The following is a 26,248-nucleotide window of genomic DNA, read 5'->3' as shown; positions in this document are numbered from 1 at the left end:
AATCCACATCATGCGAGAATGCTATACATGTGTGAATCGCTACTAAAATTAATTATCTCAAAGTGCCTATGGAACAAGCCGTAACTTTTGAGCAGTAACTCTGATAATGAAATTCGAAACATCTGAAGTAAGCTCGCTGGACAAAAACGCTGCAGTGTTTCCTGACGTCAGAGGTTGAGAGATTATTCAGATGCCTACCTGAAGATTTGGTAATGTTTGTGTCTACAGCATTGTGACATGTGACTGTGGGTCACAGTCACCAGAATTCCAGTTACATCGCCATGGAAGTATGTCTCTCTGTCTGTCTGAGTCAAACCAGAACAGTGAGTGACAGATTAAGAAACTACCCAGGTGTAAAATATGCACAATAGTGCAGTGGGAAGGTGTCTGTCATGTTAAAGGTCCGGGTTCGATCCCCGATGAAGGCACCGAGGTTCGAGTCCAGAGATGGGCACATTTACTTAGTCTTCGATATACTGGGTTACAATACGTTTGATACTTAGTTCCACATTGCCACTCTGCTGTAAAATGACTGTCTGTGAGATCGTACTTCATGTGCATATTTAGCTCATTGCGCCTAATAGGCAGCATGGCTGTATGGTCTCCAAGGAGTTGAAAAAGAATCGGAAAGTACGATATTGTCCTATGACCGGGAATGGTAATGTACGTAGAGCCATGAGCAGCCAATGTGTCTGTATATGAGAGCCATTCATACTACTCAAAAAATAGAAAAGCATAGCTGAAAATTGGTATCAATTTATACACTTCAGGTTCAGCAATACAGGGCTGTCATGGAGAAAACGTGAATGAACATTAACGGTCCATGCTGCAAAAAACCTGTACGTCATAAATGACAAGTGTTCCAAGGTCAAGGTCGCAGGGCAGTCAGTATCTTGTGTGGCCACCATTAACATCAATGGCTGCTTGGCATCGGCGTCCCACAGACTGGACAGATTCAGGACGAAGTGCCTGGAATGAGTTTTTACTCTACCCTCAAGGCCACAAACAGTGCTGGTACGTCGAGCTGTCACGTTGCCCTGGACCTGAATGAGATCTGACGTGTTACTGTATTAGATTCTATCCCAAACCATGACACTTCCACGACCAAATCTGTCCACTTCCTGTACACAATTTTCAGCGTAGCTTTCGTTACGACTTCGATATACAGGTGCTCTTCCGCAGGGACGTCGCAGCATGTAACGTGATTCATCACTGAAGATAACAATTCTCCACCTCTGCAATGGCCATTGGAGATATTGGCGTCACCTCTGTCTGCGTTGTTGCCGATGTTGATGTGTAAAGACAGGTTCTCGCAAAGGTCTGCTTGAATGATGAATACCAGCCTCACGCAAGCGGTTCCTCACAGTCTGATCAGAAATTGTTCTGAGTCCTGGCACTACCGATGTGGAGGATGCTGTGGTGAACCTGTTCCGCAAGTGTCGAAGTCGAAAAAACCTGTCCTAAGCGGGCGTGGTCACACGGGGTCGACCTGACACCAAATCTAAGATTGTCAACTGTCGCAAGAGCATTACATAGACACCAATGATTCAAATTCGAAAGGTTACATGGAAAAATACTACCTATGCGTATCTTTGTTTTTTTTTTTGTTTTGTTTTTTTGAGTAGTTTACGTGGACTGTTCCTATTGCTATTACTAAAATATCAAAATGATGTTATATGTTATTTGATTTACATTTACCTGATATGAAAATAATAATTCCCACTGTCACACTTATTGTTATTGTTGGGACGTCGGTGTAGCCGAATGGTGAAAGCGTTCGCTCGTCACGCCGACGGCCCGGGATCGATTCCCTACAGGTGTAGAATGTGTGAAGCCCTTTCCTGGTGTTCTCCACTGTGATATTGCCGGAATGTTTATAATCGCGACGTAAAACTAAAACTCACTCACGCCCCAGCTATTATTATTGTAAAATGGGCCGAATATTATCGCCCCCTCTTTAACATTAGTAATGCATCAATGGACTCATGCAGCTCCCCGATGGGCTGACACGTGTCATCGTATCCCAATATATCGATGCTCATACTGTTGACCACTAGACTTGTTAAGACTCGACTATTTACAGACTGCTAATATATAGCTGAAATATCGGTGAGTGCGGCAATTACATGAAATAATAAAAAGTAATAATGAGTGAATTTATAAAGCGCTAAAATACTCCAGGCACTAAGTGTCTGCTCTAAGACTATGATGAGTATATTCACAGTATTTAAAACGAGTAGGAATACGAAAATCTAGCAGTGATAGTATTTTCGGGAAAGGAATGTCTCTAAAAGAAAAAACCAAATTGACATACGGGAACTGACAAGCCGTAAAATTCACCCACTAACTCAATACGTAACTCAGTAACTCTGTCCCTGAAGGAAGAAGCGTGAAGAAGATATATATGTTTTGATTTGAATGTGAATAATATTAGCAGACATGCAATATTTACCTAAGGCCGCGTTCATATGCTATCAAATACGCATATGAGAATATTTGCTCACATAAGCAAATTTGCTTACATGAGTAAAAGCAAACATACCACGCGTTCACGTGAGAAAATAGTGCCAGGTGAAAACTATGTTTACTTATATGAGTATTGGTATTTTTAAAAGATGTCGCGACTTCCCTTATTTTTTGAGCACAGGTCTGCTTCTAGGGCTTACAAGACAGAAGACGATATGGGTGAAGCCCAGATCTCAGCATTGGTGGTCAAATATTATCAAAGAAAGATTCACAAGTAAAGAATGGATAGAGAACTTCAGAATGACAAAGACAACATTTAATATTCTGTGTCGAGAGTTTGAACCTGATTTGACTGTGAAGCTGTGAAGGTCGACCTGTCAGAAACAGACTGGACATTGATCGCAAAGTTGCAATAGCAGTTTACTGGCTTGCATCATCGGCTGAATACAGGGCCATCGCAAATTTGTTTGGTGTTGGCAAGTCCACAGTATGGAAATGTGTGAGGTATATATGTATTACAATTGAGGAGACAATGCTGCCAACATATATATGTCTCATTTCCAAAAGGCGAACTGCTCAAAGCTGTTATTGAGGGATTTGAATCAACCTGGGATTTTCCAGAGTGTGCAGGTGCCCTTGATGGCACGCATATTCCTATCATCGCTCTCGCGTATGCCCATGGTGACTACTTAAATCGAAAGGGATACTATTCAGTGATTCTGCAAGCCGTTTGTGACCACAGATATATCTTCACTGACATCCACGTGGGCTGGTCGGGACGGGGAAACTCTGAGCTTTTCCACAAAGGAGAGACGGATGATTTGTTTCCTCAGTGGTCAAAGAAATTAGCGACTCCCCACAAGGAGTTTCTTTCATAACTGATCCAAGAGCCATCTCCAAACAAATTTTTCTCACTCGCCTTTTAGGTTTTTTCTCTCTGTATCTTTACTTTCTTCTGTTTTCTCAACACTTTCAACATCTCTGTTTTCACTCCTCGCCTCCCCCACTTATTCTTTTTCTTTGTCATTTTCTTCGTCTCCTCCTTCCTCTACATCTGCGTGTGATTCAATGGGCCTCTCTACATCGTCACCATCCTCAAATTCAAGATTAACGCCTGAATTATCAGTGTCGCTCTCATGTTCTTCCAATCTTCTTTTAGTTGGCATACTTTCCACAACTTTCAGCGGGGATGCGGCAGGTCTATTTCCCAAGAGCTCATTAAGGCTGCTGTAAAATTTACAGTCTTCTCTTTCCTCCACTTTTCTTCAGATTCTTAGTACAGTCACGAAATGAACGCGTAAGTGTGTGCATTCTGTTTTTGCATAGTGCACTTGTCTTTTCAACACTATGGCATAGAAGTGCAGAAGAGACGTGTTGATAAATAGCTGTTCTGTTTCTTTTAGGATCTTCCAACTGTTCTTCAATGTCTTTTTTCCAGTAGTGTCTGTGTCTCCTCATCACTCCAGGAGTTTCCTCTTCTTCTCATTTTCTGGCCAGCCATTTAGCTCCTTTACACTTCTGTTGTCTTTAAGTATATGGCCTGTCATCACTAAAATTCCACCATCAGGGTTATTTTTAGAAATCATGTAATTCTTGTCTAATTTTAGGTATGATGAAACTTATTTGCTCATATAAGCAAATGAATTCTGTGTTCACATGACACAAATACTCATATGAGCAAATCTGTTTTTGCTCTACGTCTGGAGATGTAGTAAATTTACTACGGTAGCAAAGTTACTTACATAAGTAATTGCGTTCACATGGGCAATTTACTTATCTGAGCAAATTTACTCATATAAGTATACCGTGGCATATGAACGCGGCCTAAGATTCTTATCTTATTCTTATCTTCAGATTCGAAGACTCTTGCAGTATAGTGTGTCTTAACAACATAATCCCAACGCGGAGGGTTAACATACTCTTAGGGTAATGAGGCATAAGATAGTGGCTGGACAGAAATGAGTGGCCATGCTATTTGTGCAGTACACCGTGAAAAGTGTAGGAGAAGGAAGTAAAAGGAAATTTATTCGACACAGCTCGCCCCATTTCGTAACCTTCAAAAAGCTAATTCATTAGTCACGAATGATGCCGACGTAAAGATAGTTAATGAGGGTTCACTCGCAAACTGTTCACGAAATCGGTGTCAGCATGAACGACCCAAGAACTGTACATGTACAAATTTAGTCGTTACCCGTACGCTAATCCACACTTAATCCCCAGTAAGCCCTTACATAAACATTACCGTAACAACGCCAAACATCAAAGAGTACCGTGTTTCGACTTCGTGCGAATATCTAAAACTAAAAAGTCGATTCCTGCGAAGACACCTTAATAAGACTTTGAGTTAGAGTCAAAATATTTGAAATAAATCTTGAAATAAATTGATACTTAAAGTTGAAAAGCTTACAGTCAGTTGTTTCTTCCGTCACTATTGACAAGTCAGTGTCATGAGATCGGTTACAGGTTCGCGTTTGTCGAGATTTGTGCCTGCTGCTAGTATTGTGGAAACGTCCTAGGTACATACGCACGCAATGACAAGGCAGTTTACTTGCCTGATTAGTATCATCCTCAGTTGTCAGTACAAACACCGGTAGGTTCATTCCGTGCCAATATTCCTTCATGTTCCTAAAATATGTTGTTAGGATAACACAACAGTTATACCTGACATGTTTTGTTTCAGTAGAATCCTGTGAGCTACCAGGGCGTAGCAAGCCATATTTCGTGTAAGCCCGGTAGGTTGCAAAGCTTTACATTTACGTAATATCGAGGGGTTGTTCAACCTTTTTAGCAACAATCATGTGTAAACCCGTGCTTCTACATGATTGCGACCCCCCTGGCTATTTCAGGGGGAACACCTACCCATTCCCCAAATACCGTGTGCGACATGTCACATTCCATTTTTAATATACCCAATATGGATTTCAATAAAGCTTGTTGAATATCTTAAGTATGAGCTAAGGGCAAATCAGTTAGATGCTGAAGAAAGCGAACATCAACGGCACACCACTAAAAATTTTGTAGAGCAATATGTTTAGTATCTCGTGCAAATGTCATCAGAATGACAGCCAATATGATCATAGCTGCCATCCACGAGATGGCAAAGACTGTATGTAGTACTTTGTGTGGCAACCTCTTTCTGCTAGAATTGCAGGGGACCTCCTTGGCACAGACCGAATCAGTTGTTGGGTGTTTCATTGTCCCCATTTCTGCTGCAGCATGTTGAACAACTGTTGAAATTTAGTGGTAGATTATGACGTCAAAATGTACGTTTAGCGATCTGATACCTCGGGAGTTTATTTGGGTTCAGATCCGGGTATGGAGAGCCAGGGGAGGTCAGGGGATATGGAGAGCCAGAAGAGGTCCGGGGATGTGGAGAGCCAGGGGAGGTCCGGGGATATGGGGAGCCAGGGGAGGTCCGGGGATATGGAGAGCCAGAGGAGGTCCGGAGATGTGGAGAGCCAGGGGAGGTCCGGGGATATGGAGAGCAAGGGGAGGTCCGGGGATATGGAGAGCCAGGGGAGGTCCGGGGATGTGGGGAGCCAGGGGAGGTCCGGGGATATGGAGAGCCAGGGGAGGTCCGGGGATATGGAGAGCCAGGGGAGGTCCGGGGATGTGGAGAGCCAGGGGAGGTCCGGGGATGTGGAGAGCCAGGGGAGGTCCGGGATATGGAGAGCCAGGGGAGGTCCGGGGATGTGGGGAGCCAGGGGAGTCAGGGGAGGTCCGGGGATGTGGAGAGCCAGGGGAGGTCCGGGGATATGGAGAGCCAGGGGAGGTCCGGGGATATGGAGGTCATCGATGTTGTTATTGTCCGTTCTTTTCTTTTAAGAGTGTGTGTTAAAGTGTGTGTTAAAGTATATGTACAGAGAGGTATTTTGAAAATAATCGCAGTGTTGAGTAAATGGGGAACGTGAATAATATCTCAAAATGTTATTGATGGATTTGAATGAAACATGGTGGTTATGTAAGGTTTGACACAAAGGCTGAAACTGTACAGCACTACTTTAAAAATATGATAGTGAATGGGGATGGCTGAGCATGGTGGAAGCTTGTTCCCTAGTGATAGACATTCCTATTTCCAACTTTAAAAAACCACAATGTTTAAAATTCATGCTTGTAGATTAACGACGATGCTAAATCCTTTGGAAAGTTAAAATGAATATATTATTACACATTATATTGCACTTGCTTATTCCACTTGTAATTTGGAATTGTCTGGTCAGTACATTATAATTTGTTACTCCAGCACTAATGCATTCAGTTTATACTGACTGTATATTTGGCTGGGTATATTATCCTGACTCAGTAGGATTGATGTGTCAGTTCTGACTGTACTGATAGGCCTGATTTGACACCTGTGCACGGCTATAGTACAGTCACATGAACTTTACCTGGGTACTATCATTACTACATAAGTATGTCATGGTAGTATATATTATTAAAATGAGAGAATACGTTAATTGAAACAATGTTTTTGATTAATATAGGCCAGTACTTATACTGTTTGTGTCCCGTAAAGGAAATAAAATATTTCATTAATTCACATGACAATGTCATATTTTATGTGTGTAAATTGAAGCATATTATATGATTATTATGAATCATGCTTCATAAGGTAACCTTTACTTTGATACATCATTGTGTCGTGTTAAGTTCATGAAAATATTTATGTCTCGAATTGTTGTCGCTAGCAATTTTGGAAACTAATACTCAGTCACTCCCAAATCACACTTATAGCAAACAGAACAAAATGCAGCCATGGTTTTTTTTCGAAATCCATTCATAATAGAGATCATTACAACTGGTACTGGTTTCAGTAATTAACATGTAATACCCACGGAACTACACATGCCTCTCCACTATACAGTCTATCTTTGTAACGTTTTAGTGAGCTGTCAGTGGTGTTTGAGTAGGCGCATGCCCATTGCCCGTAATGCTGGAACTTTCTCTCTGCTACCCTGCCCTAATTCCGGCGACTGTCATGTTAATATCGGTTGCTGTAGGACTGTCATTTCATTTGAAATGCTGATTTCTCTGATATTTCAATCCACTTTTCTTTATTCAGTTACCTTTTTATGTTTTTAAAACTACAAATTATTTACAAAAATGGCGACGTTTCATTTGCGGGTCAGTTTACATTATATATATACTAATGACATGACAGTAACACGTAAAGCCAACATCACACACATACCTATGAGGAACCGCCACTCTGCAGTAACGCCGGCATCGAAGTTGGACACCTGGAATATGTTCACGTCAAAGGGTGTAAGAGTTCCGGTGAGAACGACGTCAGTGCCAACAACAGCGCCTTTACCCACAGAATGCACCCCTGCATCGTTCCACGTAAACCAGAAGGGCGAGAAATTGTTGCAATCGACGACGGGTTCGTACTTGTAATCCACCCAGTAACAGCTGTTACTGTCGCAGTTCACACTGGACGCCATGGCTGACCACTCGTTGTTGTCTCCTCCCAGCTTGTAATATGACCACATTCCTGTGGAGAAGAGTGACTGAGTGAGAGTGTTTAGTTTTACGCCACACTCAGCAATATTCCAGCTATATGGCGGCGGTCTGTAAATAATCGAGCCGTGCACAGACAATCCAGTGATCAACATTATGAGCATCGATCTGCCAAATTGGGAACCGATTTTATGTGTCAACCAAGTCACCGAGTCTGACCACCCGATCCCTTTAGTCGCCTCTTAGGACAAGCATTGTGGCCTTTATGGCAAGCATGGGTTTCTGAAGGCCTATTCTACCCCTGACCTTCACGCGTCCTGTGGAGAAGAAGAACCACACTATCACACTCAAGTACAAACCATTCCAAATACTGATTTAAACGTATGTAGGATGAATGTACTATATTTTTCGCTTAGTAAAGGCATGACATGTAATGAAAAAGTGATAACTATATTCATATAGTCTAATATCGCATCAACCATAGAATATATATGGGCGATATCCTTATCAGCAAGGAACAATGACCAAGTGGTTAAAGCGCCCGCTCGTGTCGCTGAAAACTAGGGATCGATTCCCCACATGGATACATTGTGTGGAGTCCCCTTCTTTGTCCCCAGTCTTGATATTGCTAGAATATAAAGCGTAAGTGGCGTAAAATCATACTCACTCAATTACTCACTCCTGATCAACACCCGTGACCGCATCCTACATCCCCACACACCCATGTGTGACCCACCTGCCCCTGTGTCATCCTGCATCACCTGGATTTCGGCACCCTTGCACACCGTGACCTCCGCAATGACCTCATACTTCCCCGTGATCGGCACCCCGAGATTGTTCACCTTCTTGTAGGCGCTGTTGTCAGTGGTGAAGCTCACCCAGCGACCTGTAGGGAAGATCACTCACAGTCAGTTCACGTCAATAATATAGAAATGCATGTTTTCGTACCCCGAGAGTCCCAATGACGAAACGACTCAGAAACCTAATAAATGCAAAATTGGTTTGACTTCTATATTCTTTGACTTATATATTGTTCTTGGAAATAATGGTTAACATACTGGTTGTTTTTGAGAATCCGAACATATTATACCGTCATCTCAGGAGAATTGTGGATGTTGGGAAAGTAACTTTCCTCAAGCATTAAGACGAGGTGGGATAAGTGACATTCTTGTCCTGCTAAGCCCGTCAACCTTTAAATTTAGAAAATCTTTGTGTTAAAATAAGCGTGTTCTCTTCTCTTGAAAGTTCTGTACAAATCGCACGGAGAAATCCAAAATGACTGAAACGGGTGCAAGTACTAACTGTTAGAATAAAAAACAATTATAAAATTGAAAAAAGAAATAAAATTATAACAAAAAAACATTTTTGAATACTTTTGAAACTACAGTGGCAAAACCAATATCGTTTTCTCATACAACTATGAACCTAATGAAAATATACACACTTTGCAACAATGATATTTTTCTGTGAAAGATAATTTCTTTCTACCAGAATGGTAGGATATCTGTTAGATGGTGTCCCACCGTCGTGATATTGCTGGAATATTGCTAAACGCGGCGTAAAAGCATATTCATACAATCTTTGCATTGCTCTGTGGGTGACATTCATATATATATTAAAGAAGATGTCATCCATAAAGGACCCCGCCTTTGTTAGTGCTCATCAGCTTCTAAATTCCAATTACCGGGACCTTCAAATCAACAATCTCAAGCATAAATACGTTTTTCAAGTGTTTTCTGGGACAATTGTGTTTTTATAAACCCAGGCTGTAGTTTTCTTATCTTTTGCAGATGAAAGTGGAAAATATAGCAACTCGCCCCAATACATAACAACTCGAATATAAACGATCGACTAGTCTCTTACAGCTACTGTCAGAAAGGCCAAAACAATTGTGGAAAAAATATAAGTTGTTTTAACAAGGCATTGTCTATAATAACACGAACTATTTAAAATGAAACTTGATTATAATTCTGTTTGCTGTTTTTGTAATGAGAGTATTTGTCATGTTTATTGGGAATGTAGAGAAACACAAACATTCTGGAATGAACTAGAAGTTTGGATGACTTAATCATATTGAGGACACAATTAAAGTAACAAAATACCTTGTTTGGTTGGGAACATTATACACATACAGATTATTAAACCATATTTTCCTAACTGCCAAAGACATATATCCATTTCGGTGGGATTAACGAACACACTCCAAAACTTCGCAAGTTCATGTTTGTTTTGAGAGAAATTTTCAATGTGAAAAATTTCATTGCTGTTATAAATAATAGCATAAAAAACCATGACACAGAATGGCGATCGATATTCCCAACTTAACAATGAAAACAGACTGTATTCGGTACGTTATTTTGAAATCTTTATGTCAGAATTCGAGAAAAATGTGAATTTTTATGTACTTTCGAATTCATCTTACAAACTCTCAAAAATGTGAATCGATGTTTAATTGGACACCCTTGGGAACAATAAAACATTATCAAGAATAGTATTTATTACACGAAGATCAACAGAAATGCTTGTCACACTGGGGTCCAAACAACAAGCTTAAGATAAGATAAGATGTACTTTATTACCTCGAGAGGAATTTGGTTTCCAAATGAAAGTACATCGACATTTGGGAGGACATGATAAATAAAATACATAAAATAAATAGTAAATACATACACTCTGATATCACAACATAAACACATATGTAGACAGACACAAAACTTACGAACAGGACAACATGAGCTAGAGTGAGCCCGATTAATAACGACACAAACCCTACCCTAGCCTTCGTTTAAAAGGCGGATGCTTGTGGGGATAAAAGATTTTGGGGCTCTGTTAGTTTCAAAACGTGGCTATAGGTATCGGCGTCCAGACGGTAAGAGGGAGTACTCCTGGTACATTACGTGGCTGGGATCGGACAGGATTTTCTTGGAGCAATGTAAAACACGTTCTTCAAAGACAGACGATATGGTCTTAAAGGTGATACCTGATATTTTGTGTGCAGTTAATACATTTTTGTTCAGATGGGATTTATGTTTAGCAGACAGATTGCCATAGAAACACTGCAACGAGCATGTCAAAACAGATTCAACGAAACAAAGATAAAACAGGAGAGGATGTGGTGATTGACATTAAAAGATCGCAGTATGTGCATAAAGTGTAGTCATTGTTCTCATTTCTTAAAGATAAAATCTGCATTTACATTCCACGATAATTTATTGTCAATGATGGTGCCAAGGTATTTACACTCTGCTACGATATCCACAGTGGTATTGTCAATTTCAATAGGTTCAGTCTTATTCATTTCAAATCAACATCAAAGGTTCACAGAATCTATTTGTGTCAGGAATTATGATTTAAGAAAAGGTCAATACAATTCCCAATTACCATTCCAATGAATTATTTATCCTTGTGTGTACTACCCCGGAATGACAAGGCCAATGTACGTAAGTATCAATCTTGTATTTATAACATTGATGCGTACGATAAATACATCACAGTAACATCAAAGTGGAGAAGTTCTGTGCTTTCCATGTATATGTGCAATGATATAAGGAATCTATCTACGGCAAATGTCTACAAAACTGTGTGGAACTTTGCCTGTTAATTGTGGATTCATCGTCACAAAGTCTCACTCCCTGTGTGGGGGAAAGAATGCAGTGATGTCTTGTTCAGTGATATTTGTCTCTGTTTGCTTGTTGTTTACACCGCACACGTGAATATTCCAGCCATATCACAGCAGTCTGTAAATAATCGTGTCTCGACCAGACAGTCCTGTGACTGATATCATCAGCATCGATAATGCATTTGGCATAATGTTGTGGAAATGTTCTGCCAAACTTTACGTAGCAATCCATTCTCCACAACACTATGTTTCTCAACACATACACTGTCTAGTAAACGTTCAGCAGAACAAATTATGTGTTTTAACAAAACCCGGGACACGGATATCATACTCTGCGTGTTATTTAGGTTCATGCTTTTTCTAAAGCTTTTTGTTTGTGTTAAGGCAAGAGATGAAATTAATCTGTGCATGGCGGACATCGAGTGAGCTGGGTGAGAGAAATGGGTTTAACACTGCTCTGAACAGATTTACCATGACCAATCTGAGATTCGAACCAGGGAATTACGCCGCCTAACAGACCGGGCCATCTGTGTCCAAACTAGCAAGATGAACGCTTCAGTGAGAATCATTCACAAACATATTCGATGTCCTCGTCCCATCGTATATAAAATACAACCTCATTTTCATGGACTTACCAGCGATTGTGAGCTGAAGTAAGTTGAGCAGTATGAGTAGAGGTGCCTGAGGTAGCATCTTGGAGCAGACTCCCCCTGAAAGTCAAACTCATAATTAATCGAGTACCGAAACTATATGATTTTATGTTAGTATGTTATGTTTATGCCATCAATAACGTTATTCCATACTACTGCAACAATGTCGTTGTTTGTTGTGTTGTACGATGTCAAAAATACTGTTTTCACCTTAAGGTTCCCAGTTTACAACATATAAAGATACAATTTGAACTTTTAGTCATAAAATCAGTTTATGTTTCGTGGTTATCACGGGTCAACCATTCCCGTCGAGAACCTGTCCCATAAGCAAACGAGAACCGAACCCAATACTTACACGTAGTAATAACAAATAGGTACGTTCGTTACATCTACCAAGTCATAGCAACAAAAACAAAAACAAAAAAAACAACAACAAAAAACAAACCCATAAAACCCTAAAACAGTATTACAGAATAGTTTTGTTTCCAGTAGTGAATATTCCTGACTTACCTCAGAGCGAAACATAAACAGCCGATTCGAACAACGAAATATATTTTTACGTGACGGTAGGTGTGGGGCTGGAGTTAAATGAACACGATCAGATCGTGGAGTAGTTGGAGTGTTATCTCCATGATCCCTTCTGTGACCGCCGATGCGTTTTTGATGATACGATAGCTTAGAGACGTTGTCACATGTATTGGTAACTGTATCAGGCGACTGTTTTAGTCCCACCGGGGACAAAGGGCTGTTTATAAGACAATGATAGGGCAGGCTGAACACAAGGGGTCATTAATCAAGGGACACAAAAATATCTAGTTTTACTTAACAGATATGCCCGTTAACATGTATGGGTCGCGAACGTCTTATAATTGTAGAACCTTTTTGGTCACGAGCCAATTTAGGTTTAAACTCTATGTCCTATATTTAACAGGGTTAGATGTGATCTTTGATAAATTAAGGACAACTGCTAATGTTTGAGTCGAATCTGTGTACTTGATTCTGATGAGATATTTCAGCTTTAAGTCGTCAAGCGTCGTAATAGCATTAGACTATCTCATGAATTAATGAAATGCCGTTAGTTGCTTGAATACGAATGTCGTAAACTGCTTGGCAAATCTCCCACCCACCCCCCACACCCCCCACCCCCCATCTCGCATTATATAAATTTGACAGTTGTTTCTATCTCACAATGGCAGTTGGTGACTGTAGTCTTGTTTATAGGCACACTCCTCCTCTTGTTTTACTTTACTTCAAAGAATTACAAAACACGAAACAGCAAACTTTAGGATACTTTGTACATAACTGAATAAATATCTTCCGATTGAGCTTAAAGTTTCCCAGGATGAAAACGTCTTTGGGGAATATATGTAACGTTGTCAACTGTTGGATGTTCAATCAACCAATCAGGAGTAGCGTTACATTCTAACATCATGTCAAAATAAAATGGCGTCTGTAAATTGACAATGTGATTCCGAAAACAAAAACGGCGTCGTAGCCAATAATACGCACGGCAACGAGTTTTATTTAAGAAGACATCCAGCGAAGTGTATGTGACATTGCTTTATGCAGGTAAACCCAGTGTGTAAGGAAGTCTTTGCGAAAGCATGCGCCAAACATTAAGCTGTCAATAAAGCTACGGTTTTCGTGCACGGGCTAAATAACACGAGAATTTAGCCAGTTTTAGATGATATATTTTAATATTTTAATGGTAAAACCAAACAATAAATACGTAGCTATGCGTTGGCATGTTGAAATTCAGGAATATTCCGGTGTTATGCCTTTAGTTCTGATGAGATATTAGTTGACCCATCGTCCAACCATATCGGATAACGCCATTTCAGGAGATCAGCTTTAACCCCCTGGATGCCGAGGTTTTTTTCAGGCGCACATTTTCATAAAGTTTGAAAAGTGAACGTTGTGCGAGATTTGCGCTCGCGTGGTCCTGGATCTGCGTACGGCTATGAAATTGCACAGACATGTAGGATATTTGATTTCCTATCCGTTGGTATAAATATAATTGCGGCTACCTCAGGGGTTTGAGAAAGAGACACTGCTAAAAGTTGTCCAAAACTTTTGTGTGTGTTCAAAAACAGTAAATTTCTCAGTTTTTTATCATGCACCAAGAAAAGCACTCTGCTACGATTTTTTTAATTTGGCATCTTTACGGGAAGTGTCAGCGAAGAAAATACAGTTTGATATCTGAACGACATAAGTGTATATGAAATGGATGTATGTGCTAATACATAACGTCATACTCACAAAATCAAAAATGACCCGCAATAAATGTCAAAAATCAATTTTCTACTATGACGTCAAACGTCGACAGAGAGGTCATGCACGTATAAAGATAAGAGGGCATAACTCAGCTATGGTTTACATTAGGTCAATGTAACTCCGATCACATGGAGAGAATTTGCTGTGGATATGGACAGTATGTTTTCGTGATGTTTTGTTCACAGTGAACCAAACTATTCCAACACAAATTTCCCCAATGTGAGGATACCTTTTGGTAGTTTCACAATTTGTAAGAAAAGATGCAAGTGTACTACATCAAAAATCAGGCAATAGCGATTTGGATGTCCCTATCCGATACATATTTTAGTTCTTAGATTCCCATATTCTCCTGTTTGTGTATATGTATTTTTATTAATTTTCCATCATTAGTAACGGAGTAACAGCCACATTTTCAAACGTAATGAAATAACTGAAAATAATGCGACATTTTAGTTGACGTCACAGCATGTTTTGTGCATTTTGTGACGCCGGAAAAAGACTACTCTGGTTGCTGATTAGTATATATCTAACCTAATTTCCACTCAATGTGTAAAAGATTTCGGCCTCTGTGTCAGAATTCAACACTTTTCAGCCAAAATATAAAATGAATGGTATTATCACTGAAATAGTGTCCTGAATATATCAACAATTACACGGTTTTACTACATATCTTATTGTGAGCAACACGCGCACCTGCCTAGCATCAATTTAGCATAAATGAAAATTTCACAACACCTGAATGTTCATTGAGTATTCATTTAGGAAAAAGACTTTTCTTCTCATGATTATGAAATCAATTCCCTTCATAAGTATGCAATGAAAGGTACAAAGAGATCGATGTTTCAGTAAAGAAGTATTAGAAAATGGACGTAAGGCTTGTCCAAATTAAGACTTGACCTGATTTATATATTTTTAACAATTTCCGTATAAATATTGTTTGAGTAAGACATTCTGCCATCAGATATATTTTAATCGCATTTGAATTGACCTTATTAACGAAAAACAATGATAATGAATCATGAAACGTTTTGACAAACTCATACCTGGTCAATTAATATTCATAATAATTTTGTCTATAAAAACGACACAAACCAATACAATGAACAAGACAATTCCTTTAAATAGTAGTATGTGTGCCCCTACATTTGATAAAATGTACAAATCATTTTCATTAATATTATCCGTTTTACTTATAAGTTGGAAGTAAATCGCTGTTTATTAACCTGTTCATATGAAACTGCAATATTTGTCCCAACGTATTGAATATTGCACATGACGGTAACTAAAGCATATGTTGCAGTAATGGCTACGTGTGGTCTTCCAACACTTGTGTAGAGGCTTAAAATGTGGTGTAATACACTTACTGAGTCAATTTCCCATGTAAATATTATTCAAACAATCAAAAGCTTTCAAAGAATAAAAACGGATACCTTATATCCACACATGATATGGTGTTGAACATGGATATATGTAGATACTGAAATCAATTTCATGAAAAAATATCTGAACGATGCGCAAAATATACATCACAATACTAAAAGTGCCATCGGAATGGTATGGGCATTGTGTTTACTCTTGTTCAACCGACCTTCACCTCAAAGAAATTGCCTAATATGTGCAACAATGTTGACGTGTGACATCACTACCGATGACCGATTTCTTTCAAAATGGCGGCTTCGCTGAGAAGGGTACACAGGATTTTGCGACGAATTTTTGCTTGATTCAGGGATCTTTTGTACATAAATGTGAGATGTAAGTAATCAGAATTATTCTGACTATCTGTGTATTGTTATATGTTTTTATCGTTTACATTGTAAATGACGGAAGAAGCCAGAAATGCCGATAAGTACCGTTGTCGTTCTGCGTGATTTTGCGTCAGTCATGGCGTCACGCTGCACTAAAAGTTTGACAGTTTCTTATGAATTACCAAATTATTTCATTGTATCTATTTTCAATTTGCTATTTTTTGCCACGATACTCTTCCCCTGGATATACTAAGCGTATTGAGCCATTGTAAGCAATGATTAGAGAGCTGGATGTTGGAAAATTTCCGAAAATGCTACGCAGTGTAAAATTGGATTTTTTCTTTGTTTACATTTCAGTCAAGCGCTGTCTTTCGAGCACAGTGTTCATTTTCATACGAAGTATATTTCGTTTCGTTTTGTCTAGACAGTTGGTAGTGGTGACAAAGACCATTTGTAATTTGATTCTAAGATGCATGGGGAGTTCAATGATGCATTTGTCGTAGCTAACTATGAAGTATACATGATGTAATAGGCTTCTCAATACCGGCCTTCTCGAAGCGTGATTTTGTAAACACTATCCAATATGGCGGAAAGCGCACTTCGGCGTTCGTGTAAGTGTATTTTCGAAAACATCCCAACCGATTCTGGGTACATCGGTGACGTTTCAGAATTATCATTCCTGGTTACATGAAAACTTGATATCAGTGATCATTAATATGCTATTTTTGAAATTCATTACTTCCAGTAATTATCCGATTTTCACATCTCAAAACATACTGCAAATACCGCTGTGAATCTTGATTTTGTACAGTTTGAAAAATGGCGACATTTACGATGAAGCCTATTTTGAAAGGCGAGTTTAAGCACTTTAGCTTGGTCTGAGGTAATAGTGGATGGTATCAAGAAACTGGGAATTTTCCGCAAAATTCAAAACTGTGAAGTATTTATATATGCGTGGTATATTTAGAATTTTATTGGACTTCCAAGTGAGGTATGTAGAGGAAGGACATATATGTCCCTGTGGCATCCAGGGGGTTAAGAGATCCGCCCGTAAGCCAGGCCCGATCAAAATCCTAAATTACAAAGTGACATGTATCGCTCACCCTAAATGTATATTCAATAACCTAGAAGAGGTATAAAAATCAATCAATTAACATATTTTAGTGTTAGATTATTACTGCAGGAAAAAGACTCCCTTACTGTGTACAAAGAGATGGGTACGGATGTAACTCTTTCCAGCGGGACAGCTACATGGCCCATGAATTAGCATGAACGTGGCAAATAAAATATGAGGCAACTTAGCTTAATGGCTACTAAGGCTAGGTTTGATCCTGTGCATCGCGTGTGTTAGTTAGAGACCCAAGGCATGGTTCACAGAGTCGGAGATCAGGTTGTTAGTTGGTGCCTGTTTCTAAGGAGGGTTTGTGAGAATTATTCATATATATGTGGACAAGACCATATATCTTTTCCATTGTGTGGATTTCATGATCTGATGATACCCGTGAAGGTCCAGGGTATGCCAGGCCTTCACCAACCCATGCTTGCCTTAAAGGACCACTAAACTCAATGTTTTGGTACTCTTTTTATCACTGCATATGAAAGACTTTTGGTTAGTCATAAATGAAACACCATTCTTTTTAAAAAAAACCTTGTGGTTAATTGATACCAAGCGCTTAAAAGTTGCTAAAAAGGCGTCTGCTTCTCTCTCGCCCGCAAACGAAACCGCAGACAGGTTACGTAACTCCGTCGCCAGAGGCCTACAGTGACGTCATAGAAGGAACGGTTTCCAGTTAAATGTATACAAAATGTGTAGGAAGCTCGTCATTTTGCTGATTTCTCGACGTCACCAAAGACATGCCGAATTGTTGTTGCCCTCAGTTGTTCCTTGGAGTCGGGTGATGGTGTCACTATGCACAGATTTCCACCAGACTCCGTAGTTTGTGCTTAAATTGGTTGTTAGTGTGTGCGAGGCGAGTTTTGTGGAAGTCTGTGGTATATACTAAATCGGATGGTTGGCCCCCTACCACACTTCCGGGATAGAATATGGAGTTTCATTGAGTTTATAAAATTAAGACTGCTTACTACACATTGCTGACCAAAAGGATTTTGCATGGATATAACGCTTTCTTCCTCGGAAACAAGGTTGTGGTCGATGTGACAATATTATCGTAAGTAATCTTATATTGACCCCTTATATTGACCGATTCCAAGAGTGAAATTGTTATGTTATAAGCAGTGTCATGTAAAATCCTAATGTCCATCAATGAAATACATATTTTACTACCAGTAGAAAGTAATTTTGATTTTGTAAGTCGGTGAAAACAAACTTAAATAGCATTCATCCTCAGACAGGGTGCCGCCATTTTTGAAAATCGTGAAGTCACAGGCTAAAGTCCGTTAGAATTATTGAGATCATGATTTGTTCTCATCAAGTTAGAAAATCAAAACTACTTTTTACTGGTAGTTAAATATGCATTTGAATCATGGCCAAAAGGATTTTGCATGACACAACTTTTAAAATCAGGACTTCTTCCAAGGAAGCAAGGTGGGGGTCAAAGTGACACTTATATTGCAAGCAATGTTATATTGACCTCCACCTCACTTCCAAGAGTGAAATTGTTATGTTATAAGCAATGTCATGCAAAATCCTATTGTCCATCAATAAAATACATATTTTACTATCAGTAGAAAGTAATTGTCCTTTTGTATGTCGGTGAAAACAAACTTAAATAGCATTTATCCTAAGACGGGTCGCCGCCATTTTTGAAAATCATGAAGTCAAATCCATTTGGATTAATGACATTATGTATGGTTTGTTCTCATCAAGTTAGAAAATCAAAGCTACATAAATATGTATTTGAATCATTACCAAAAGGAGTTTGCATGACACAACCTGTAACATAACCTAAGCAAGGTCGGGGTTGAAGTGAAAATACTGCGTGATAAATTTTTTCACTTGCTAAATTTACTTGGTTTGTAACATTCACTCACCAGTATGTAGACACTTGTCAATATACGTCTTTATACTTGGTCTCATAATCCTAATTACTTTATAATCATACTTGTATGCATTTTGAAACTTAATAAAAAGAAGCGATCTGCGAATGTATAACAGGAATGTAAAATGTAGACATTTCATAGTTTTCCTATATGAATCATAATTCGTACGCACACCGTAGTGTATGTAGTCTGCATCAGTACACATAATGACGAAAACATTGATTCTGTTGAAAGCTACGACAACTTATTAAAACCAAAAATGCAAATATTAAAATTAAAGTTATAGGAGCAATGTCAGGCTATTACCTTCTTTGAGGAATGTATCCTTCAATATCGACAAAAACAAGTGATATATAATTCATCTGCAGATTTCCCAAGTGATGTGTTTTTAACAGTCTAATATACGAAAACGTGCTGTATCGTTTCAGCTTTTTCACATGGCTGTATAGTTTCATTGGTTACCCAAGATAGCACACCTGGCAACTAATTGCATAATGTGCGTCATTTTTTTAAAAAAGTTATTTAGTTAGCCAATAATGAGCAATCAATGTATTGGCGGTTAAACCTTTGAAAGGAGGGTGTTGTTTTACATAGACACAGACACGACAGAGTGTATTCAGTATAGATTAGTAAATGTACATACATGAACACTACCTTTTAACAAATCCCCCATTTAAATCCCCATAAAACTAATTAATCAATCAGCGTGTTATCGGTTAATCCTTTGATCAATCCAGACAAAAGAAATGCCAAATGGGGGCCTTTGTCAGGTAATCTAAGTGGCGTTACCACTAATTATACCTGTTATAAATTCATTAACGGAGCATTAAGTGAATGATAACAAATAACGTGTAGGTTTATACCACTTAACACGGATTACAACCTAGCGACACCAAGTGATTTTGACAGAATCGTCTATGAAAACAAGGGTTGTAAATCGAAAACTAGGCAAAGCAGGAGACAAAACTAAATGATAGTAGATTATGAGAACATATAGCTTTCATTTTTCTCAACAGCTTTCGCAATTTCAGGTTTGTACAAACCTGTAAACGAATTAGTTTAACCCCTGAAATGTAGATGAATACTGCACAGACCCTCATTTCAATACCCACTATTACGTCACGGAGACATGCCGCTCTGATTGGTTGAAATTTCGTTTGCGGTTGAGAATTGTGCACTGTTGACAAAAAGGTCGATTTAAGGTAATCAAAGATCGAAATGTGCAGTTTTAATGACGGGGTTTCGTTAATAACGATGTCAGCAAGTGATTTTGCATTTGTACCCTATTAGAGTATATGTGACCTTTAAAAGGTGACTATGCCTATCGTAAGAGATGACTAATGGGATCGGGTGGTCAGGCTCACTGACTTGGTTGACTTGTCTTCAGTCCCCATTTGCACAGATCGGTGCTCATGCTGTTGATCACTGTTGGTGTCTGGTGATGTACAGACCTCCACCATATAGCTGGAATATTGCTGAGTGTGGCATAAAACTAACCTCCCTCACTCATGATCTGATGACTTACTTTACTAGACTATGAATGCAAAATAGTCTGTTTTACTTTCAGTTTATGCATGAAATATGAATCCCAGCTTCGGTCGAGGTCGTGGACGGAGACTGCAGTTGGGCAACTCAAGCTCAAATTCCAGCTATTTAGGTAAATTTACCAATTGTATGATATGCCAATTTGTAATATGCATCAAAATCAGCTGCCATGCAACACTGATTCACCTCCAATTTTACCCAGTTAGTTTGTCAACATAGTCTGGGAAAGTGATCAAATCTTAGTGTGTATAGTCAGCGTACTTTTGAAATGCATGGTGGCCGTTTTACATTTTCTCTTGTGATCACATGGCTGAAATAGCAATATTGTTGATACTTCAGTAAGTCAAAAGCCTGATAACTTGTCTGAAAGCAAGTAAATTCACGATTGAAAATATTGTTTGTACTGCATAGATACAGTTTTTTCCTGTTTGAGATGTATGTACTAAGTTGAAGCATGCACAAATACCTTTGAACTCGCTAGATTGTAGAATGTCAGTATGCACACTTTATTTATTTAAAAGGCGACTATTGCTTTTTGTAAGAAGCTACCAATGGGATCAGATGGTCAGGTTTGCTGACTTGGTTAACATGTTATCGGTTCCCAATTGTGCTGATTGATTCTCGATGCTGTTGATCACTGGAGTTTGTGGTCCAGACTCAATTATTCACACTAAATTACAAGCCACAGCCATATTGCTGAGTCTAGCATAATACTAAACTCACTCACACACTATATTTACTAATGCAGAATGAGTTATTTTTCCTTATCCTGACTCATTCTTATTATGCTTATCTCCTCCCTCTGTATGAAGATAGTGGCACACTTGAAATCCTTTTAAGTTCTCTTGTAATTGAAGCAGACGTATAAATACACTCACCCATCACCAGCGTCCCTTTCCTGCCAGTACAGTCACATGACCAGCCATGCTTGTCACTCCCTCCTTCACCGCTTGACGAAGACAGCTGGAGGCACTTTGGGTCCCAATAAATTTTTGCTTATATTTTGGTCCTATTATCTAAACTGTGTCGTATTCGTTTTTTGGATTGTAATTATTATCATCATTATGTAAAATTATGGTTGAAACTTATAAATCTTCCTGTGATTTGGACACGTTTTTTTCACCTTTGACTTAGTCTTAGTTAAAGCAAAATGTGTGACTACACTGGGCCTGATCGGCTGAAGTGTGTCTTTGTTTCATACGAAGTGTACTCATCAGATGGAGACACTGGAGGTGCGCATGCCTTATATAAAGAGAATCTTGGTGGCCGTGTTATCTGTGAGTGTGACATCACAGGAGTGTTATCATTCTGTAACGTCATGGTGGCAAAGCTTGTCGGTTGGGGATTCCCCGTTGGAGCACCGCGGTGTGGATTGGCCATATTTAGTTGGTTGATTAGGCTGTTTAAATCTACCTTTGTTTGTGCGTGTGATTCCGATTTGTGACGTTGTGAGAACAGAGTGGGTTTTGTGACTGTAGAGTCAGAAGGATAATCTGACAATTGTTGAAATAAGGTATTTGTAATTGGGATTAATTAACAAATAAATGGGTAAAACAACACATGTTTTTGTTGTTTGGAAAGGCTGCTCTCTGGGTTAGAGAGTCTGGGTTCGGAGTTATCGGCTTGATTACTGGGGAGGAAAAAACAACACTTCTAGTGAGTGAGTTGCTCTCTATAAAATTTTGTAATCAGCTTGATTGGAGTATACAGAAAGTTCTGTACAAATACATATGTAGCACTAACATGCCACAGCAACTGGCTGGTTGCCCCCACTTTATACTGATAATTCTGGACATACTTATATGGAAGTCAACAGAATCCAGCAAGGCCTGACCCACCAGTTTCCATTGGATTCTGTGAACATAATAAGCATGAGTCAGGATGAGAAAAAATGTGTCATTTTCTGAATATGATTGATGTTATACGCTTATCCTGACTCATGGCTTTAAGCCCTCCCAACCACTGCTCTCAGGCATGCTGAATTCACAGTAACTGTAGTTCTCGTGTCAACTTATGAGATTTGGAGAGAGTAACAAGCATGGCTGGTCATGTGACTATATTGGCAGGAAAGAAAGGCTGATGATAGGTGAGCGTATTATATGTCTGCTGTAGTTAGAAGGGAACTTCCAAGGGATTTCAAGTGCTCCACTAACTTCACATAGTGGGAAGAAATAAACATGATAAGCATTACATGCTTGAATCACGATATGGCTGAATTTGCACCATGTTTGACTGCTCCATGTGGCCTGTCTGGCATTTGCAGTTTGTGAAAAATCCCCAAGAGCAGTGATCTGCAATCAGATCAAACATGCCAATTTTGTTTGGATATTAGGCATGGTGAGGGATTGTCAGCATTAATGGTTGTCATGTCATGTACTTGCAAAGTGATAGAACATCTTTATTGTTTTGTAAATCAGCGCTGACAGAGAAAAAGAAATCATTATTGGTGTAGGTGCTTTGTGTAAGGTATCGTCAGGTCACAGTCATGGCGAGACAGGTTAGAAGTCTTCAGAAACCCATGAGTGTCAAAAGAGGCAACTAACGGGATTGGATGGTCAGGCTCACTGACTGGGTTGACATGTCATCGTATCCCAGTTGCTTTGAATTATGCACATGCTGTTGATCATTAAATTGTCTAGTCCAGACTTAATTGTTTACAGACGGCCAACATATAGGTTGAATATTGCTGAGGACATACTCAGTCACTCACAGTCATGTGGGATCGGGTGGTCAGACTTGCTGACTTGGTTGGCACATGTTAGCAGTTCCCAAGTGTGCAGATCGATGCTCATGCTGTTGATTACTAGATTGTCTGGTCCAGACTCAATTATTTACAGATGGCCGCCATATAGCTGGAATGTTGCTGAGTGCAGCGTAAAACTAAACTCACTCACTCACAGTCATGTTCTATCTGTACATCAGCAAGCAGTGAACCCCAACTGAAATCTCACATAGTAAACAATAAACTTGTTTGTTTCCCAGCTCGCTATGGCTATCAGTCCTTGTCTGAGGATGCAGTCGGCACTGATAGGAAGGAGAAATCCAGTCAAGGTACAGTTGCTTAATTTCTGTTTTCATAGATTTATCTAGAACTTAAATGCAGTACCCATGCAATCATTTTATTTTATTCCATTTTCCAACGGTCAAAAATCCCAGCTTATTATACTGACATTTTGTGCATCTTCATTTTGACATGAAATGTCACAACAATATTTTAACTATTACATAATTATTTCTGTGTGAGGCTTAGGACTTCAAATACTCCTTTGTGATTTTCTAAACATATTTTATGGGGGAACCAGCGTTGATCACTTTCTGTTCATGCTGACTTTCAGGGAAGGCAGGTCTCTCCAGATTGGTTGGAGCTTATGATGACTCAGATTCACAGTCTGACAGTGATGATGAACCAAGCCGACAGACAGTTCAGTCAGGTAAGTGGCAACATGCAGTGTTGCAGTGTTATTCTGACTTGGTCCAATGGATAGGGTTTTTGCATGGGAAGCGTAGGATTTGTGTTTCAATCCCCAGACAGCATCTTACTATTAGGTGTTGAAAGCATAACACAGTCACACATGCACACTCACTCTTTATAAGTGCAAGAATGTTGTGCTGTGTTAAATCCCAGTTTTGAATGAGTAAGTTGATGAGCAAAGATCTCCTGAGTTAAAGAATTGAAATTCAAACAATCATTAAAGTATTTATTTTATTGTAGTCTGTGTTAACAAGGGGTGTATTGTGAAATGCTTGTTTTCAGGTGACCAGCCACCATTACCACCAAATCCTGTAGCTATGGAAACCAATCAGCCACCACAGAAACCTGGGGAAGGTCAAGCCATGGATTCCGAGGTCGCCAACTTCTTGGCTGTAAGTACAAAAGACATTTCCAGAGGGACTCCTCTTCAGTTGTCCAGTGTATAAACCTCAGTCTTGTTGTGATTGAAAACCTGGCCTTATCCTGCAGAACTCAATTTAAATTACATGCTCCTAAATAGAGCTGTCAGTAACAGTTTTTGAGTTGATATGACCTCCGAAACAAAATTTTGAGCAGGTGACCCCAGGATATTATTGTTATAGCACATAACCCAGTGTGTAGGATGAACTACTAATCAGTATGATTAATGGTGATGGTTAGATGTATGTTCATTGCCAGTTTGTCTCCTGAGAGTTTCAAGGACTCTTTCTTGCCTCACTGAAGCACATAAAAGATTTGTTGTATTTACACTTTCTCAGAAAAGCACAGATTCTTTCTGGGTTGAGCTCAGCCCACTCAGCTCTTCTTCATTCACAGTGCTGCAGATTTGGGTAGTTACATGATAGTAATGGGATATATAGATTACATTCATAGATGACATGTGAAGTAAAGTCAATTCATCCTTTTGTTTGTTTCTTCATTCTTGGTTGGTTTTGCAATCTTGTTCTGAAGACATGTTCTGAATACATCCTAAAATGTTAGGCCTATGACATAGACTTGACAACTTATGCAAACACAGTCCATACACGCCATTTTCGAAGTTGAAAGTCGAAAAGGACGCAAAGGATGATTGATTGCAACAGAATGAAAGTAAATACAAGTGTATCGTTTACGATTGTTGCTTATGAATAAATATAAAATACTTGTATCTGTTGGGAAAAGAAAGTCTTTCCATACCATTTTGTATCACCTCCGCACACATGGTCCTTCGCTATTCTACTTTGCTCGATGTCTGCATGAGCATGTGATACTACATCCACAACTTAATTAGAGTTACTTCCCATGGTCTGGTGAGCGGTATATAAAGCGCTTGTAAAATACTTGATCATTTTGGCCTTGGCATGGGTATATTTCAGGAAATCAATGCCATATCAAGTGACAGCCCAGCTATGGACCACAATGACATCCCTCTACCTCCAGGGGCCTTCATCCCGCGGGACCAGACTGCTGAGGTGATGGCTGAGAAGGCTGTTCATAGACTCCAGGCCGAGGAAGCTAAGGCTGAACCCAAGCCCGCCAAGAAAACAAATAGCTACTCAATGTTCGTGAAGGGTGGTTCAGAGCAGCTTGGAGAGAAAAAGTCATACATGTCCAAGTTCACGAAGGGCGGTGTAGAAGTTCTGGGACTACCAGCAGAGAGCAACATGGTGACTGATGTGAAAGAGGAAGAGTATGAGCTGCCTGAAGGTACCTAGTCATCCAGGATGTTCTGTAGCTTTGGGAAAGTGGATACAGGTCAAATTGCAGCGAGACTTCTTGCAAATATTTTAGAGCATGTTTCATAGGAAAAACTAGCTGTGTTATCATTCGAGAGGCCTTATCCAATTGTGGACTTGAAAATCGAATTACAATTCATTTTACAATATTACACTGACAGTGTCAGGCAAGGGGATGTGATTATACAAGATGAAGATCGTATAGCAAGAGTATCATCTTGTATTGATCAAGAATGTTGTGTATCGGATCATGGCATGAAAGCTCATGATGTACTCATTTCATCAGATATATTATTGACATC

At 39.3% G+C, this 26,248-nt stretch overlaps 1 protein-coding gene and 1 pseudogene across 1 annotated transcript in view; one reads left to right on the top strand and one right to left on the bottom strand.

Annotated features, from left to right (window-relative positions):
* LOC137262051 (cadherin EGF LAG seven-pass G-type receptor 2-like) overlaps window positions 1-13,345 on the bottom strand; it is a 42,938-nt pseudogene extending 29,593 nt beyond the window's left edge.
* A 277-nt stretch (window positions 13,346-13,622) lies between these two features.
* Window positions 13,623-26,248, top strand: part of LOC137260604 (formin-binding protein 4-like) — a 32,839-nt gene continuing 20,213 nt past the window's right edge. Inside the window, exons 1-6 of the mRNA XM_067798198.1 lie at window positions 13,623-13,764; window positions 20,782-20,871; window positions 23,742-23,810; window positions 24,095-24,190; window positions 24,514-24,623; window positions 25,587-25,917. Of these exons, the coding sequence (XP_067654299.1) occupies window positions 20,796-20,871; window positions 23,742-23,810; window positions 24,095-24,190; window positions 24,514-24,623; window positions 25,587-25,917 (682 nt within the window). The 5' untranslated portion in view covers window positions 13,623-13,764; window positions 20,782-20,795. The remainder of the gene's footprint in view (window positions 13,765-20,781; window positions 20,872-23,741; window positions 23,811-24,094; window positions 24,191-24,513; window positions 24,624-25,586; window positions 25,918-26,248) is intronic.

This window comes from Haliotis asinina, chromosome 14 (assembly GCF_037392515.1).
Source record: "Haliotis asinina isolate JCU_RB_2024 chromosome 14, JCU_Hal_asi_v2, whole genome shotgun sequence".
Lineage (NCBI taxonomy): Eukaryota > Metazoa > Mollusca > Gastropoda > Lepetellida > Haliotidae > Haliotis > Haliotis asinina.
This window is presented reverse-complemented; position numbering and strand designations above follow the sequence as displayed.